Below are 18,652 nucleotides of genomic sequence, written 5' to 3'. Positions count from 1 at the left end.
GAAAGAAACCTTCCACTTGAACACTTGTTCTGTAGATTTTTCTTAAGAGGCTTCCTGCATCTTTTTCAGAAGCACATGTTTGTTGTTTAGAGGTAAGAATCATAACAATATAGAATGGTTGAGGTTGGAAGAGACCTCTGGAGGTCATCTGGTCCAACGCTACTGCTCAAACAGGGCCAACGATACTGTACAAGATCTGACTTGTGATGGTGATCTGTGTTCTTCCACAGTCCACTGATTTATTTAAAATCCAGCTCTGCATAATGCTGAGGAGACTCTACAACATGAATGGGATTTGTCTGTATTTAGGAAAAATAAAACCAGTGCCCCAAAATGAATATCCTAAGTAGTATTTCCTACCCATGTTTTAAACAATGAATGATGCAATCACCACTTATTATTGCATTGTTAATGTTTTTTAAATGAGAAGAATATTCAGACCTGCAAAAGTATCAATTTAGTCTGAAAAGCATGAGTTTAAAAGCCTGCCCTATCCACTGATACTAAATGTGTACCACTGGATATACCACTTTCAACCATGCAACTCCTCAAAAATACTATGTTTAATATAATTTATGATTGTGATAATCTTAACCAAATTGTTGTCATAGTTAATTGGCTGTCTGGTTTCATTGGTACACTGGATAGCTAATTATTTCCCACCTTTTTTTTGTGTACTTAAATTGCTAGCTTTGGGACTTGAGAGTGATGGGTTTTTTCAGCAGAGCAAGAGTATGCACAACTCTTGAAAGCTTTGGTTTTAATTCCACTTAGGGTTTGTTACAGAGTTAATTTTTGTAATGAAAGCTTTGCCCCTACACTGTCAGAGTAAATGTAAATTGCCGGTGCAGTTGTGGCAGAATACTTCATTTTATATGCCTAAAAGATGAAAAGTAGTTTGTTTGGGTTTTTGTCAAAAGCTAAGAATATGTTTGATTTCTAGAGCTCGAACAGATTTTTCCCTGAGAGAAGATAAAATAAATCTAACACATTAATCTAAAATAATTTTCTAAAAAATTAAAGTTTTCTATGTATACTTTCTTTTTTTCTTTGTTTGTTTGTTTGTTTGTAACTAGATAAGGAGTCACATCTCTTGATAACAAGGTAACTCCTTCTGATGGTTTGCATATTCCTGCACCATTCATGCTGTCCATGGTAGTACAGTTCTGTTAACAAATAAATAATTATTGTAATCCGATTGGAGACTGCTGGTCAAATTAAAGCCCTTGGAAACAGCTTTTCCATGTGAGCATGATTTTGGTCACTCCTGTGCAAACTCTTGGTAGTGCTGCATTAATAATACACCAAATCTGTGAAATCTTTTGTACAGCAATACAGTATTTTGTGACATTGAGAGGACATGGCTCAGAGTTTGAGATAATTGTCTTGAGAATGTAAAAACTACTCAAGTATATACTGGTAACAATTAGGAAGATAAATACTTAGCACTTGAAATGACCTTTAAATGTGCCTTTTTTTTATAAAAGATGTGGTATTAAATAATCATATCTGTTTCAGAAATCATATTAAAAAGTGTGAGATGGAAAACGAGATCACACCCAATGGAATAAGTAGCTGGAATGAAGAAGAGGAAGAAGAAACTGACGATTTTGGATTTACGGAGCTGGAGCAGATCCTTCCTGGACGGAAACAAAATGGGATTCAGTCTCACAAAGACAGCACTGCCATTTTTAACGGACACACACACACTTCTACCAGTGCCTTAAAGACACAGGATTGCTCGGTGCCCTCCGGCAACGGTGTTGCAAGTAGGTTCTCTCCAGGCCCTGTGCAGGAGGAGGGGAAGACTGAAAAAGGCATGGTTAACTTTAGAGACTGCACAACACAGCAGTTGCAGCAAAGCAGCAAAAACACAGACTTTTCGTGGAATCCACATAGGACTATGAGTAATTCATCCTCATCTTCATCTTTGCACAGTAATGCTAAAATAAATGGTGCTCACCACTCCACTGTTCAGGGGCCTTCAAGCACAAAAAGCACTTCTGTACCTACTCTTAGCAAGGCAGCTTCCTTACCTGTGTCCAAACCTTCAGATTGTAGTTTTATTTCTGACTTTTATTCACGTTCAAGACTGCATCATATATCAACATGGAAGTGTGAATTGACAGAGTTTGTCAACAGCCTGCAGAGAAAAAACAGCGGTGTCTTTCCAGGAAGGGAAAAATTAAAAAAATGGAAAGCAGGCAGGTCTGCACTTAAAACTGACACAGGTAGATAACTTGTTTAAGAAGGTTTATGTTGAGAAGGTGCCTTATATCTTTGTTTGTACATTAAATGTCTAACTGAGACTAAGTAGGTTAGTATTCAATATTCACATTACAGTCAGGCTATCTGGAAAAGCTTGGTGTCTTTGATGCACTGAAAACTAAAGGATCCATCTGCTTTTGGTTTCGTTTGTTTGGGTTTTTTTAACTTAAAATGTGACTTAATGTGATACTCTCGTCTATATTCAATTCGTCCTTGTAGAAATAATATTCCTGACTTTACCAAGATATGTGGATTGATCAAGGGGAAAAAACCACTATATATATCTAAATACACAAGTCTGTAGTTGCTATGTGAAACTCTAAAGGGGAAAAAAAACAGAAGAAAAAACCTTACTGCTTATAGGTCAGTGTGAAAATTTAAAAGATGAGTAACATTTGGAAGTGAACTAAAATCTAAAATTTTTTTGTTAGAGTTTTATCTACCTCTGGATCTGTTTAAATGGGTAGCAGTGTCATATGACACTTCTGAACCTGGCTTGTGACAGAAGAGAAATGTTTTATGTCATTACATCAAGGGCCAAAATGAAAAAATATATGTAATTCATGAGAGGCAAAGTGTTACAAGTATAGATAAAGTATTTTGCATCTTTAGAATCTCTCTTTTACAGTCTTAGTCAATTAAAAGGCTAGCTCTGTACCATCAAAGAGATTCTGACTCTGTCGTGCTGTAAAAATATTCACTTGTAATCATATGAAAATATGCTTGATGATAAATTACCACATCCTAAAAAATTGTTAGATAAATAAATTAACTGATTCTGTGTTTGTGCTAGGACACCCCAGTTATAAAACATGTTAGCTTACGAACTACCTTAATGTGTATTTTTTTTCCATCAAAATATGGTATAGGCTAATATATTTATATTTTCTCTTTGATTTGGCCTAGAGTATTCAAATAGTTAATGACTGTGTATCAGTTGACAAGTAGCAGCTTCTTAAGCATTAACTTGATCACTTGATTTGTAAATATGCCCTTTATAAGACAGTCCTTATTTTTCAAAGAATGAGTTGAAATGGCAAATTATTAAAAACAGGAAAACATTTTTCTGATTACTTAGTAATTAACTCAGACGTTAAGCAGAACACTTCATGTATTGAAGTATTTTTTCACTGTTACACTTTATGCATTGTTCAAATTAAGATTTTTTGTTTTTGTTAGATATAGCCTCCTCTGGTAGGTCAGCAACATAGACATGCAGACTTGAACTTCTAGAATGCTTGACACAAATACTTCTAGTGCTTTAGGCATGTAAGTTTTTCAGTCTGGAGCTATCTTGCTCATCTTTGCTGAATGCTTGCATGAGTGTAGGTACAGCAATGACAAAATCCAATTGCATGGGAGGTTTAAAAATAATTTTGGTGTGTTTCATGAAGAATAAATGGTAGCTCTTAATGCAGCTGAACTTTTTTTATCTTTTGGAACGGTCTTCTAATTGATGAACAAAAAGGAGTAAAGTTTTGTGTTCCAGATTCAGTGTTAACATAGCAGAATTAAAATCCGGTTCCCACAACATGCATTAATCTCCTTGAGTTAGGGGAACTTGTTAGGTAGAAGGTGTTAATTATGAGAAAATGAAATAGAAACTTTTAAGTTGATGCATTGTTTAGGCTGTTTGTCTACTGTTTATGTTTACATTTCTCTGAGAATTTTTTAAATATCTTTTTGGTGAGAAGAAACAAAAATCTTTATCATTTAAGGTGGTAAAAACTTGAAAATAGTCCTTTATGACTACTGTGAGTAGTACCAAAGTGTATAAATTAGGGTTCAAGTTTTCTATTGGTGTATCTTCATACTAGGTAATGTGTCTGTTGCGAGCTCAGCCAAGCCACAGAGCTGTATAATGCACGTGGATATGGATTGCTTCTTTGTGTCTGTGGCTATCCGAAATAGACCAGATCTCAAAGGTCAGTATTTAATTCTACATGTTACAGTTTACTCAGTTAAGTTTTCAAAAACAAAACCAAACTTGCACACTTACAAAATGAACTTTGCATGTTAATCTTTTTTTCTGGCGTCTTTGATAGTCAGACCATGCAACTTTCATATTCCTGGTTACTTTCTCACAATCCAAAAGCAAGTGGAAGAGAGAACGGGAATTCTCCTTGCTGTCTCCTTTCAGTATCTAAAGTAAGAAGAGAGAAGTAAAATCTGGAGTAACCATTCTCTATAACATTGCACATATCTTACTGAGACTTAAATCTACAGTATTAGAAATCGGAAACAAAATTCTAGTTGTACCAGAAGTGGTTTTTGGTCACTCTCTGTTAAAAAAAAAAAAAAATGGGATATCCTAATAATGTTCCTGATGTAAGGAGCTTTGTTTAACTAGAGAAGTGGAAAAGTCAAGGCTGAGAATTAATTGTCTCTTTGCCCAGTTCATCTTTTTCAAGGGAAATTTGCTTCTCCTTTTCTTTTCTATCTAAGTTCTTACACATTAATTACTATAAGACCTGGAGGATGCACAATTCATTTGGCGTTGTCTGAGTTGTGTGATCATCCTTAGGGCATAGGAAGAGTTAGTGGATCTCCTTAGCAAGTTTTGGTGGTTTTTTTTACAAGTGTACCATTCAGAAATTGAGAGACTAGTTATTCTATGCAAACACTGAACTTTGGTGATGCACAAGTCTGAAGACTTGGTGCAGTGGTGACCATCTGACACGCAGCTATTTTAGACCTTGGGAAAGAAGAGTAAGCTGTATATACAGTTCCTTTTCTCTCTTCTGTCCAAAGGCAGGAGCAACTGTATCTCTTGGTATGTTTGGGTCTTTAAAACTTTATTTCCTGCCCAGTTTCAAACTCCATTACTGGAATATAAAGAACCTAGGACTTTTCTGCAAATATTTTTTCTGTTCCATGGAAGTCTGCCAGAACTTTCAGTGCTTAAATTAGCTTACTGTAGAAAAATTATGGAGGTGTTGATATTATTAAAAAGTCAAAAGTTTACTAAAGATTTGATTCTGTACAGTTAATTAAAAAAGTGGAACTGAGTGTGTTGCTATGTGTATACTCTTCTAGTTTACTTAAGCTAGTAAACATCTGTATGGTGTTTGCTGTGTCTTAAACTAATGAAGCATTAGGGCATTTGTGAAGTTTCACAGCTTTCATTTATACTTGTTACTAAACACAAACTAGTATGGTTATATTTTCACTTTTTAAAAGCTTTTCTTCTTTACACGTGACTACAATTAAGACAGCAAATTCATAGTCACAATGCAAAGTCACTTTCATAGCTGTTTCCTCCTTAATGCTGCAAGAGTGTATAAGCTTGAAAGAAATTATAAAAAAATAAAGCAGACTTCTTTATGATCTTAACCTAATTGTGCTGTTATTAAAATGTAAGCTATTATAGATACTGACTTACAAGTACATGCATTTCTTCTCCACAGGAAAACCAGTAGCTGTTACTAGTAACAGAGGTGCAGGAAAAGCACCACTGCGCCCTGGTGCAAACCCGCAGCTTGAACAGCAATATTACCAGAATAAGCTATTGAATGGCAAAGCAGGTACAGGTAAGTCTGTTTGTTTGTTTGTTCGTCTGTATGTTTTTAACTTTTGTTATTGAAGACTTTTTCCTTAAAGTTATTAATAAAGTGCACAGTGGATAAATTTGTTTTTTTCATGCGGGGGATTTCAGAAAAGAAGTATCTTTGGACAACACAGTGCTCTGTGGCCTCAGTAATAACATGCCACTGTGACTTCTTGTTAGTTAACTTTGCCTAGTATGGGTGAATTATTTTAGAGTAATTTTAGGTTTTACTTACTTTCATTGACGTTGAGTATAGGATAAAATGTTGAGTAATTATTTAAAATAAGAAATAAATACAGATTGTCCAGGATCACTTCGTTCTGAGTAAGTCTATTATAGAGAAGAAGGTACAAAATAAATTTTAAAAGGCTACTAAAATTTTTTTAGTATAAAAGTAGAAATGACAGCACATGGCCAGTGAGAAATTAATTGTTTGAAGTTGGCTTTTGAATTGCATGTGTACAGTATGTGCGTACAATGAGTTAATCTGGGTGGTCCTTAGAGCATTTTAGGTTTCTGGAAAGCCTGTGCAACTTCCATGAGTTCTGTCTCCAGTACTTTGTTTCCTCAAAACTAGGGCATCTGTCATAGTTTGACAATTCCTTACTTGCCTGCAGTAATTTAGAAATTTGTTACTTTCTGCGTCCTCAAGTAGTAGTATACTAATGTAAACAAAACATACTTTTATTAACAAGTTTTATTATCATTATACTGCCTGAACTGCATTTAGTATGAGAAAGTATATTGCTAAACATTGGCAACTCGTTTCTCTTTTTTTCTCCAACAGTCTGCTTAATCAGCTTGAAACTTAGTTTTTACCACAAGGTTGGTAAAAAGTGCATATGTAAGGGGCAGCTGCTATTTAATTTCAGTTTAGATTTGGAAGTTGAGTTTCTCCTTTGCCCCTTGTATATGCACTTTTTACCAACCTTGTGGTAGAAAGTACTATTCTTATAAAGTTTAGACCTCAGTGAGTTATTTTGTTGATCTAAGAGGTGGAAAAAGACAGGTTGTTCTTCCACGGTTGTTTCTGAAATGTTAGTACTTTAAAAAAAAAAAACTAATAAATTCTGCCAATTTGCAAAGACATTTGGAAACAATGTATTAAAGGAAGTGATGACATTATATTTGTCTTTTTGCTGTAGTTTAAGAACACTTCAAAACTGAGGTAGAATATACATTTGTGGAACCCACTGGCCTTTAACTTTTTAAGGACTTTTCAGGATGCTCCAGACTTAGCTTCTGCTGTGTTGTTTGCGATGCCATGTAAAAGTGCGTTACAAAGATAGCTGTGGTTTTTATGGGGTTGGATTTTCTGTAGTATAGCTTGTGTGTGAACTGTTTATTGGTAGTTCAGTTTTATACAGTGACTTCATAACTTTTATTAGGACCTTACACTGGATAAGGGTGTGACTTCATACAATCAAGTGATGTTTGGAGAGTGAGGCAGTTAAATTATGGAAGTTGAGCTGATATCTAGCATGTTCTTTGTGATTCACAAATTCAGTAGTATCTCTTCTACTATATTTATTGCTTAAGGGTACAGCAGATTTCAGCCTTGTTGTATAACAAACTCAGTTTCTTACTGCAGCAGCTTTTTCGGGATATCCACACATTCATTTCTTTAACTTCAGCATCCAGTCTCACTGGCTTGCACGCAGGCAGGCAGCTAGCTCTTTCTTTCTTGATACTTAGTCTGATTGTGCAACCTGTTGTTTTGGTGAAAGGATTTTTTCCTAACACACTTTTTATAGTCTCTATCTCATTAGCTGCAGTTCATAATATTTTTTTGTCTCTTTAATAATTTTTATCTCCATGTACAATGTTTTTATCAACAAAAAATACAACCTGTTGTTTCTGCTTGCATTCTCGTAAGTACATGGCTTGTCTTCCTTTTGGGGAAAAGAAATTACAGTTAGTTATGGTCTTAGATGAAAAGATGGAATTGCAAGTTAGGCTTTTCTAACATCACAGTATCTTAGAAAGTGTATGTGAAACGCTTCTATGTGTTTGTGCCGTGCCAGAGGTAAACATGGCCCAGTAGGCACATGTATCACATGGAAAAGTACTTTTTCTAAAATATCAGAAATACAGAATGCTAAATTATGCTGTTAAACATACACAATTCTGTTTGGGGACATGTTATATAAATGAAATAAAAAGGTAGTTGGGACCAACTTTGAACATGAGCATAATTTTACATCCATGCTTCAACATGGAACCCACTTCATTTTTTGATGCTTCATGCTTTCCAGGCTGTTCTCTGATTTTGCCTTCTCCAGGTCTTGCTTATTAGAAAAAATGTTCCAAATTAAAAACAAACGAACCAAAAAATAAACAAAACCAAACCCTTATGAATCACTTTTGACCAAATACTGAATTCTGCTGCTTCAGCTACTTCTTTTTTTGCAAATTACTTCTTTAGTGATACTGGTTCCTGCCTTTGATCTGCATTGTTAGCCAAGTATCTAGTGTCAATAGAATCTTGAGTCTTTTATGAAATACTTTCTTTTTCCTGTTTGAATTCATCCAAAAATGTATAACTTTAAATTTAAAAACTTGCTATCATTCTCACCCTAAATCTCCAAATTGGAGATAGCCTTTCTGGGTAGTAGAAATTACTTCTCTACATACATGCCATCTTTAACATTCATGTTCTAAAGATAGAAGATTAACATATGTTAATCAGGATTCATAGTTTGGGGTCTCTTTTCCATGGCCAGGATGCCCAAGATGTGAATGTTTTCTAGGCTTCCTTTCCCTCAACCCCAGTATCTCCCTTTTTTCATTCTAAAGAGCAGCAGATTTTAACCATCATATTAGTCACAGATTTATTCTCAGCGATTTCTTTTTCACAGACTTGGGTCCTGGCCTCTGATTTCTCCATCCGTTGCTCCACATTCACCATGTGCCTGTCTAGTTTCCCAGCTTTTGATGAGAGGTTCTCTACCTTGCCTTCCATTGAGGACAATGTGTTCTGCATTGCCCTGAATTTCACATGAAGTGACTCCATCAGCTCATGGGGGGATCTGCTCTGCTGCGATGTGGAAAAAGTCGACGAGTCCAATGAAGATAGACAAGATGACAGCATCATCTCAGGCCAGGGCACAGGAAGGCATGGACTAAAGAAATTGTTCTTGTCATTCTTATCTTTATTTGGGGCATAATTTTGCTCTAATTTTCAGTTGCAGACATCTTAGGTAACTTACTGAGCTCATCATACACTAAAATATTTGAGTCATTAAAAAGGTGCACAAATTTAGCAGAAATTCTGAATAAAAGCAGTTTTTCACATGAGTCAGGCTCTACCCCTGCTGTCTCCACTCACTCATTACAACACTTCTCTGGTCTGATAACTACTCGTATGTGCACATAGCACCATGTTTCCTTTCAGTCAAATTGTCAGTGTGTAAGTTGTTAGTACCATGAAATACAACCAGGCATTGTGGCACTCTGAAGAAAACTCCCTGTTTATTATATTACAAAGGTGTAAGGTATTAAACAGACTACACTAATGAAAAAGAACTATAACATACATATTGGATTTCATTTTAAGTAAATAGAAGCTTTTTGTCTGTATGATACCTTGTTGTTTTGATTCTGATGGGGAGTTTGGGAGGGTATAGTAGCTTTTGCATCTAGCCATTTTTTCAGGCTGATCTATATTTAGAGTATAGGCATGTATCTTTCAAGGTTTACATACCGTGAAAACCCAAATAGAAAGGAGTAGAAAATGCTTTACTTGATTCCAGTATTCAGTGTTGTGGAATTCTGTTCTAGTACCTAGTATGCAGTGAGCCTGGAGGACTCTTTAAAATTTATCTAAGAGCATGCAGTAAAGTTTTGTAGAATTAGGGAAGGTCTGTCTTATTTTAAGTCTGGGGTTGCAGTATTTATAATTGTATCATTTTGATCCAAGATAAATTTAATTTATGGTGATATGTGAAAGAAGTTGATGTATCCTAATAAGAGAATTATTAGAAAGTAACAGCAGAAGTTTTGTCAATTAATATGCCCATAAGAGTGTTAAAGGAAATACAAGTTTCTAGCTAGTGTTTTTTAATTTGAGCTAATTAGCATTCTGGTTATTTCACTTCTTAAAAATCACTTCGTGGTATCTCGATTATAAGAAAAATAGTTTTAAGTATGAGGTTGTAAGTATGATAAAAAGTGGGTTTGTATTCTGGATTTAATGTCTGTGTTCTGGTGGTAGTTGTGCTTTTTGTAAAAAGGAATGTAGCTGAGTGTCATCTTGTTCAGCCAAGCAGTTGGTAAATTTTTGAGTGTCTTGTATTTGTTTACAGGATATGGTTGTAGCAGTTAGCCTCAAGTGTTTGATCTTTTTTATTGTCATTAAAGCTAACTGAGACCAGTCTTTTTTTATAGTATGATATATGTAGTCACCAACAAGCTGCTGTCTAGTAATTTGGGGGAAAACAGAAACAGAATTTTTCTGTAGCTTAATACTCTTCTCAGTAATATGTACAGACCTATCTGCAGAGACAGATTACTTGGGGGGATCTGTTGTTTTGTTTTTTTTTTCTGGACCATGATATGAATCAATATAGTATTAAGAACCTCTTCATCAACAGGTAGCAGTATAGAAATTGTATAAAATAAAATACATAGTGTTTATTTTACTAACATTCATTCTGTTGAACTCTTAAGAAAAATAACATAAAAACAAATACAAATATTATTTTCCAAGCAGAAATTAGAGTACCTGATAAGCCGGACTCATCAGTCTGGGAGCATCCAGATTCCACACATGTGAATGGAGCTGACTTCAATCTCACTGTTCTGTCCATGGCTGAAATAGCTTCTTGTAGTTATGAAGCCAGGTAGGTGAAAGTTACCTATCAGGTTGCTTGAAAATCTCATGCAGGTAGGCATAAAATGTCAAAAAATAGCAGTTGTTAAGTTGGTTTCTTTAAATATATCTAGAGAGGAATTTTTTTTTTATGTTTTCAAAAGTTGTAGTTATATGGGTTGTTAGAATTTAACACAAGGTCTTCCCTATGGACGCTGCTGCTTTTTAAACACTGCTTAATAGCTCTCACCCTAACCTACATGTTACTTGGAAAAAAGCCTATTAAGGAAAGCCTTATGCCATTCACTGTGATATTGTTGATTTCATAAAGTTACCTTTACTTCTTTGTATCAAAATTGCATTCTTTTATGGAATTAAGAACACTTTGTTACTGAAGGTTTTAGTTAAAATCAGACAGTAAGTGTGATTACTAAACTTAAAACCATTTCTTGCACAGATTATGTTGAGCATCCCCAATAACATAGCTTATAAATGTTCAGAATATGAAGCAACTTGTGATAAATATAAGCAAAGTGTTGGAAATTATTTTCTTCCCTGATGGAAATAATAGTGCAGAAATTATTCCTTCGTTGGAACCTTTCTCAAGCATGCTAGGATAGGCAGGCTTATATTTGTATCTCAAAAAGTTAGAGTTTATTTATTACGGGAGCATGATTTTGTAAGCTTGCAGTGGAATATAAGATCCAGTTACCTTAGTCACTGTAGTATATGCGTGGTTTTAATTTGAAACAGAAAGTAGCAAGTAGTGCTTTCTGGTGACTTTTTCTTTGTCGTAAGCATGTTCCCGAAGGCAGGCTGTCCATGCTGCATGCCTGAATATTATACAGCTAATTCAAATACTCTATTTGCAGCTATTTTTCTTACCTATGAAATCTCTAGCAGTTGGACTAAATTCCTTTTTATTGATAATTAATTTCTGGGGGAAAAAACAAATACTACATTTGGAAATACCCCCTAATGATTTGTGGAAAAGTTGGTACTGTATTTATTTGGGGTTTTTTTAATTATTTAATTTTAGACAAGTCGGCATAAAGAATGGAATGTTTTTTGGCCAAGCAAAAAAGTTGTGTCCAAATCTTCAAGCAGTTTCTTATGATTTTGAAGCATACAAAGAAGTTGCACGGACAGTATATGAAATATTAGCAAGGTAACATGTGCTGTTTGTTTACATGATCTTTCATGGTAAGGTTATCAAGCATATTTTATTTGCCACTGCTGAATGCCATTATTCAATTTAGTATTTTCGTGTCCATGTTACTCTTCAGCTTCAATAAAGCCATTCCTATTTGAGATCTTCCTTTTGTAGTATTTTTGTTATTTTAAGCACTGTGCTGCTTCTGAGCATTCTTTTATCTTGAAGTCAAATCCTGTAAACAGTCAATATCTGACTTCCGAAGGAGTCATTGTTAAATTTTTTACTGATCACACTGTGAGAAGCAGATCCCTGCTTAGTAGTGAGATTCTTCCAAGAGGTTTTTTTGAGTAACTTAAGAATGTGTTATTGGAGTAATATCTATTAGAAACTACTTTCTGGTTTAAAAGGCACTTGAACAAAACTGGAAATCTGTTATTGTCAATGAAAAATAAGTATTCAACTCCTCCTCCAGCTGTTCCTTTAAAATCATTATGCATGTTGAACGTAGTCCTACGTTAGTAATGTTACTGTAATTTGCTGTTTTCGCATTTTTAATATGTAGGTGATGTGTGATACAAAATAAGCAGGGAAATGCCACCACAAAAGGAAGACTTTATTTGCTACATATTTGTTTTAACAGATGGTGAGCTGTTGCTGGTGTTTCACCTCCTTTACTTTGTGTTGATAGCTATACTCATAACATCGAAGCAGTCAGTTGTGATGAAGCACTAGTAGATATCACTGAAATCCTTACAGAGACCAGATTGACTCCTGATGAACTTGCAAATGCTATCCGCACCGAAATCAAAGCCCAAACTAAATGCACTGCTTCTGTTGGGATGGGTAAGTACCTTATTTCATTTCTGTTTACAAGCAGTGCCTGCTATTGTTAGGTGTATCAAAGCTATGTAAGATTGCTAAAACTCAGTATTTGTGCAATACGGAATATACTGCTATTTACATTAAATTAGTGTAAATAAAAATGCAAGAAAATCTTCGTCAGTGGAAAGTTTTAAGCAAAAATTTGTAAAATTGCTATCACTTCTTGTTTCTTATCTGAACAGTATGCTAAAATTCCATCTGTATTATACTCTTACATTCATTTTAAGGAAATGCTACTGTATTTTTCCAGTGAATAGAAAAATGAGCACAGATTCTGTTCCTTATCGGAGACAGCAGTAAGAGTTTATGGGGTGGCATGATTTAGCATAATTATTGTAAGGTATTGAAAGCAAAGATTTGTGTAATTTGTAGTAGGTATTGTACATGAAATCACACATCTGAAAAGACTTTCTTGATTTCTTTTTCACTTGGCCCCTTCCTTTCTCCTTTGTTTTTGTCCCTAATTAATACTAGAGTTGAGTATCTGTAAATAAATATACTGAGTGTATATAAGTGTATGAAATCCACTTGTGAGACAAGCTGAAATTAATTACTGCAAGCAGAATTCTTCCTTTATTTCTTATGATATCACAGTACAGAGACTGTAATTCCCTGGATTCCTGTTTGTGTCTTGTTTTGAATTGAAACACACTTGTAATCTCTTTTAGTGTGTTTGTTTTTTAGCTTATTTAGTGTGTTTGTTTTTTCTATAGAAAGAGCGGAATTAGTTTTTAAAGTGTTACTTTCTAATCTGATATCATAGTTCTCGTACTGATTGAAAGAGATAAATACTTATGAGTAATTTTTTTTTCTAATAATCAGTTTGTGTGAGATATTGGAAACTAATTTTGGTATCCTTTCTAGAAATTCATATGGTAGGTACACTACAGGGACTTTGTCTCTTCACTCATAATTCATCGTTAAGTAAATAAATCAGAGGAAACAATTGTACTTGTACTATTACGTGAATGTAGAGACCTTACTTCAAAAACATGGTCTGCCAGAAATACCCATCTTGTATAAGTGATTTATGTGTTGCCCAATGGGAAAGTTGTATCAATATAATAAAATGTAAATCTGAATAGATACTGTTACACTACTGAGTCGACACTGTCGACTGTTACACTACTGAGTCGACTCCTGTCGACACTGTTGTCTGATTAGAGATAAATTAAAAAGGACATGCTTATGCCAGTTGAATAAATTTAATTTTTACCCTAGAGATTTCAGTGGCTAAACTAAACTGATTTAAACAATACTAGTGAAAGATTAAACACTCATCTATAAACATCCTGTATCTTGGTTTCTCATTTGTTAAGTGAGGTATTAGTTTTTTCCTACTTTACTTCAGTGTTGTGGGAATAATACATTGCAGAAGGTAAATCACTGAGATTTCATGGTATTAGAGGCTATGTTGGTATGTTTGATAAATAAGAGTATCAGAAATCTTCAGTACTCTCTAGACAAAACATGAATCCCCGAAGTTAAATAGGAAATTGAATGAGGAATCTGTCATTAATTGTTTCATCAATTTAACCTCTCAGGAGAAACAGTGCACGTAAAACTCTGTTACTGTTCTCATTGACTAAAATTTTAGAATAGACAAAAAGAATGTGAACATAGGTGGGAGGAGAAGAGCAATAGTAACACACAGTGCTGTGAGTTGTGAATTCCCCTGACCTTTTATTAATTTGCTTTATCTTAGAACAGGGTGTTTGAGTGGCAATAATGAACCTGTTTGGGTATCATTTCAGAGATCTTACTGGCTGGGCATGAATAAGGCTATAAACAGGGAAAAAAATGCTGAAATAGGTCTTGTTCCCACCACACTTTATAAGTGCATATAATCATTTAATAAAGTCATTGGATTTTTTTAGTGAATACTCAGGCCCAAATATCAGCTTAATTCCAGTATTTCACATATAATATGCTTGATAGAATTGTCACCTAAGTATTATTTACATTGACTACAGTGGATTTTTTTAAGTTCTACAGTGTTAAAATACTACACTTCTAAATTTTCATCCATTTGCGCTTAACTGTTTATCTGTACCTCTACATGTGTAGAACATAATCACGACAAATAAATTCAGTGTTCTTTCTTAGTGAAGTGTCCCGCACTTATTTGTTGGTTGTTTTGGGTTTTTTGGTGGGTTTTTGTTTGGTTGGTTTTAACTTTGCAATTGCAGTTACCACTACAGTTGCACTGCTGTAATTACAAATACGGCTAGTTGCTAATTTGGAAATAGATACTGCAAATATAAATGAATATATTGCATTAAATTCTTTGTAAAAGACAAAGAATTTGACTATACTTTCTGCATTTTTTCCTTGACTGTTGAACTGTGGCATTCTACTTGAGAAGACAGAAGTTACCACAGACATACTTTAATTTGTTGTTTTTACAGGTTCCAATATTCTGCTGGCCAGAATGGCAACTCGTAAAGCAAAACCAAATGGACAGTATCACTTAAAACCTGAAGAAGTGGATGATTTTATCAGAGGACAACTTGTTACCAGTCTTCCAGGTACTCCTTTCTTTTGCAGGACATTTTGCCTCCTGATACGAAAACACTTTCAGCTACAAATCTGCATTCTGGATGAAACAAGATTAGATGCTATTCCATGGTTATGATCCAAAAAAAGAAGATATACTGATTTCTGTAAATTTCTGAAAAGAATCCCTGTGACCTTTTTGTATCTTTGAGAAGCATCTTCTTTAGCAAAGAATTTTACAGATCACACAGCATGATCTGTGGAAGAAGCTCAGAGTTTAGTATGTTATGCAACCTTATATTCTTTAATAAAATTATTTAGATGAGTCATTTCAAGTGAATGCTAGTTTGCTGTATCATAATTAATGTAATAAAATAGTAACATGAGGTACTTCTCACTGAGAGAGGCAGGGTTTGCTTAGAACTGAGAACTAGCCCAAGCGAGTATTCTTTCTAAAAAGGAATGCATGAAGTCAGGAGTTGGAAAAAACAGCACAGATGCCATAATGAAACAGAGAGTATATGAGGGGGGGAAAGGAGAGAGAGGAGTTTGTTTAATCTGTGCTGCATCTAAGAAACTCTGAGAGATTTAGAGGAGAATACAGACAGAAGGAAGATTAAGAAATAAAATCTGGCAGAGGAGAATGTTACCAAACTAGAGAAGTGTTTCTGCTTGCAACATGAGCTGTATTAGAATGGCTGATAAATAGAGAGGAAGGTGGAAAGTAAGGCTACTGTAGGAGTATTACCACCGTTATGCTCTGCATCCAGCTATGGACAGTTTTTGGTTTGGGTAGACTTAGAATACACATTAGGCATTTGTTACATAGGTAATTATTTTTTTGTGTAAGGATCTTTAGTCAATGGTATACTGCAAACTGACAGAATGTGTTGATTCTTTTAAAGAACGACAACAGGTTTGTCAAATTCCAACTGTTTTTTGCCTAGTTGTCTGAAGAAATGATTGTGACAGTGCTTGTGATTTATAATTTGTAAGTATGACAGTACTAATAATTTTATGAACTGTTTGGCAGTTTTCAGCCAAATCTTACTGAGATAGACGTTCTAATGACATAATGTTTCTACAAGTTTTGTGAAAAATGACAGCTTGGCAGAGGAGACTGATCCAAATGAGTACATCCTTTGAGGGACAGGCAGGCAAAATTCAACTCTTGTACATTTTGGCAGTAGTTCCCAGTCGTATGTATAGCCAGAGTACATGTTTTCTGTCCCACGTTCCTTGGTCGGATAGGAGAAGGAAGGATATTTCAGTAAGGGAGAACTGGAGCGATTGAGTGGGATGCCTGTGGACACAGAGAAGACCAAGGAGAAAGCTGGAGAGGAGGAAAGAAGCATTTCTGGCCCACAGGTTTTAGGGAGGTTCTCCAAGGCATAGCGGGATTCACAGAGAGATGGCAGGGAACTGGAGTTACTGTGCTGGGAGAGTGGTAGTAAGGACATGCGGAATACACCTGCATGAAAACAGGCTTTATTATATTTTTCTGTTGTTCCAGGAAAATACTTAAAATAGTTGTAAGCTAAAGCATTTCCTGGCATGTAACTCTGTATCATATTATTATTCAATACTTTGGTAGTATAACGTGATGCAGACACAGTGCAAGAAGTGCTGAGTAAGCACTCATTTATGTTTTGTATGTTAGTGATCAGCTGAGCTCAGCCTGCATGTGTACACACACATTTAGTGTTAAATGTTCAAAATAGTATTTTTCTCTGTTTAAGAAAAAAAAAAAGAAGGGAAACAAAAAATAGACAGCAATAGACACTGAAATGGAAAAGTGGTAGGAATAGCATACATAGACAGGTGCAGGTTTACCAGAAATTCTCTTTATGTATCCCCTTCCATGGCCAAACATAATTTACAGCACAGCACCATTTCTCTTTGGTGTAACTTACAGGAGATATTTTTCCTCCAGAAAATTATTTATATAGTACTGTGCTTTGACTTGAATATTTTAAAGTTTTCAGAATTCACTTGCACGTTCATAATAAAAACTTTTTAGTGTTTGTGTCAATAATGCCACCTAAACAGAGTTACAGATTATGAAAGATACAAGCTGATGACCTGAGATTTCTAACTTTCACTGTCTTTGGTAGTGTAAACTCATAGGACTGATATTTTTCGGAAGTAACAGGCCACCTCTCCAAAACCCAGAAATATGCTTAAGTTTATCACACTTACATATGTGCCATTGCCATGGATACCTACAATTTCCAGTGCTTGGTAATTCAAAGCACAAGTGATACAGGTATGCTATCACTTCTACTTGAAATATTATTTTTCTACCTAGGAAGCAGTGGAACAGTAGTCAAAATATTTCTTGGGTTTTCTTTTAGATTAAGTAACTTGTACATGATGGCAAAACATATTACATGTTGGACACTCTTTTTGGACTGAGTGTTGTGGTGTTCAAAGCTATATACTCTGTAACAGGCAGTACCTTGTCAAGATTTGCAAGCAGGAGTCATTCACATTTTACCCAGAAATAAAGAAACATGCTGCAGTATGACATCTTAAACTAAATATGTAAAACAGATTAAGACAGCAAAAGTTTCCATTTGAACCATGTTTTATTGAGTGGAATTTATTTTTTTATGGTGTATATTTATTTATTAATTTGATATGACCTCGTGTAAGTTTAAAGAGACAAATTTTATTTGTTCAAAACCTGACTGGCTCTGAATTGTGGAGTTAACAGAACTAATTGCTTTGTTGTTAGGAGTTGGCAGGACGATGGAATCTAAGCTGGCTTCTTTGGGAATTAAAACCTGTGGAGATCTGCAATGTGCTTCAATGTCAAAACTGCAAAAAGAGTTTGGTCCAAAAACAGGACAAATGCTCTACAGATTTTGTCGTGGTTTGGATGATCGACCTGTTCGTACAGAAAAAGAAAGAAAATCTGTTTCAGCAGAAATCAACTACGGAATAAGGTTTACACAGGTAAATTCAAACTTTCTTTTCTGCAGTGACTTCTTTCAGCTGTAGAAGAATCTTCTCATATTCTGATTATTTTCACTTACACTTTGATCTGTTAGAGCACCATCTTAGCCACCAAATAGAAATGAGGAAAATGAAGAAGTAGGAGACCAAACGATAAAATGGGAGGAGAGACTGCAAAAATATTGGACTGAAAAGAAGCTTGCACAAAATTAGCTGGCTATTCTGCATTCGTTATACAAGTCTGGTACAGAAAAAGAGAACTGCAGTAGGTTTGTCAGCACCTAGCATTCTCTTTCATTTAAATGCTGATTATTCAAAGATGCCAGTGTCTGAAACCATCACCAGCTGCTCCAGTACAACATTTTTATTAAACTTTTTACAAATATTATAAGGGGGAGGGGGTGTTGTTGACAAAATTGTATTAAAAAATAACTCAGCTCTTTGTTGAGAACTTAAGCATTTATAGAAATTATAGAAAAATCAGGCTGGGAGAGACCTCATGATGTGTAGTCCAGCCTTTTGCTCAAAGCAGGGG

At 35.0% G+C, this 18,652-nt stretch overlaps 1 protein-coding gene across 7 annotated transcripts in view; it reads left to right on the top strand.

Annotated features, from left to right (window-relative positions):
- Positions 1–18,652, top strand: part of REV1 (REV1 DNA directed polymerase) — a 64,240-nt gene that overhangs the window by 25,563 nt on the left and 20,025 nt on the right. For 2 of the 7 annotated variants that reach the window (XM_075524116.1, XM_075524126.1), the window contains exons 6-13: positions 1,519–2,231; positions 4,086–4,193; positions 5,676–5,792; positions 10,524–10,656; positions 11,665–11,793; positions 12,470–12,624; positions 15,072–15,191; positions 17,897–18,117. In XM_075524116.1, the coding sequence (XP_075380231.1) occupies positions 1,519–2,231; positions 4,086–4,193; positions 5,676–5,792; positions 10,524–10,656; positions 11,665–11,793; positions 12,470–12,624; positions 15,072–15,191; positions 17,897–18,117 (1,696 nt within the window). Of the gene's footprint in view, positions 1–1,518; positions 2,232–4,085; positions 4,194–5,675; positions 5,793–8,692; positions 9,016–10,523; positions 10,657–11,664; positions 11,794–12,469; positions 12,625–15,071; positions 15,192–17,896; positions 18,118–18,652 lie in introns of those variants that run through there. The other 5 variants (XM_075524135.1, XM_075524143.1, XM_075524149.1 and 2 more) reach the window with 5 other exon arrangements.

This window comes from Mycteria americana, chromosome 1, assembly GCF_035582795.1.
Source record: "Mycteria americana isolate JAX WOST 10 ecotype Jacksonville Zoo and Gardens chromosome 1, USCA_MyAme_1.0, whole genome shotgun sequence".
Taxonomy (NCBI): domain Eukaryota; kingdom Metazoa; phylum Chordata; class Aves; order Ciconiiformes; family Ciconiidae; genus Mycteria; species Mycteria americana.
The sequence above is the reverse complement of the archived record's forward strand: the minus strand, read 5'-3'. Positions and strand labels throughout refer to the sequence as shown.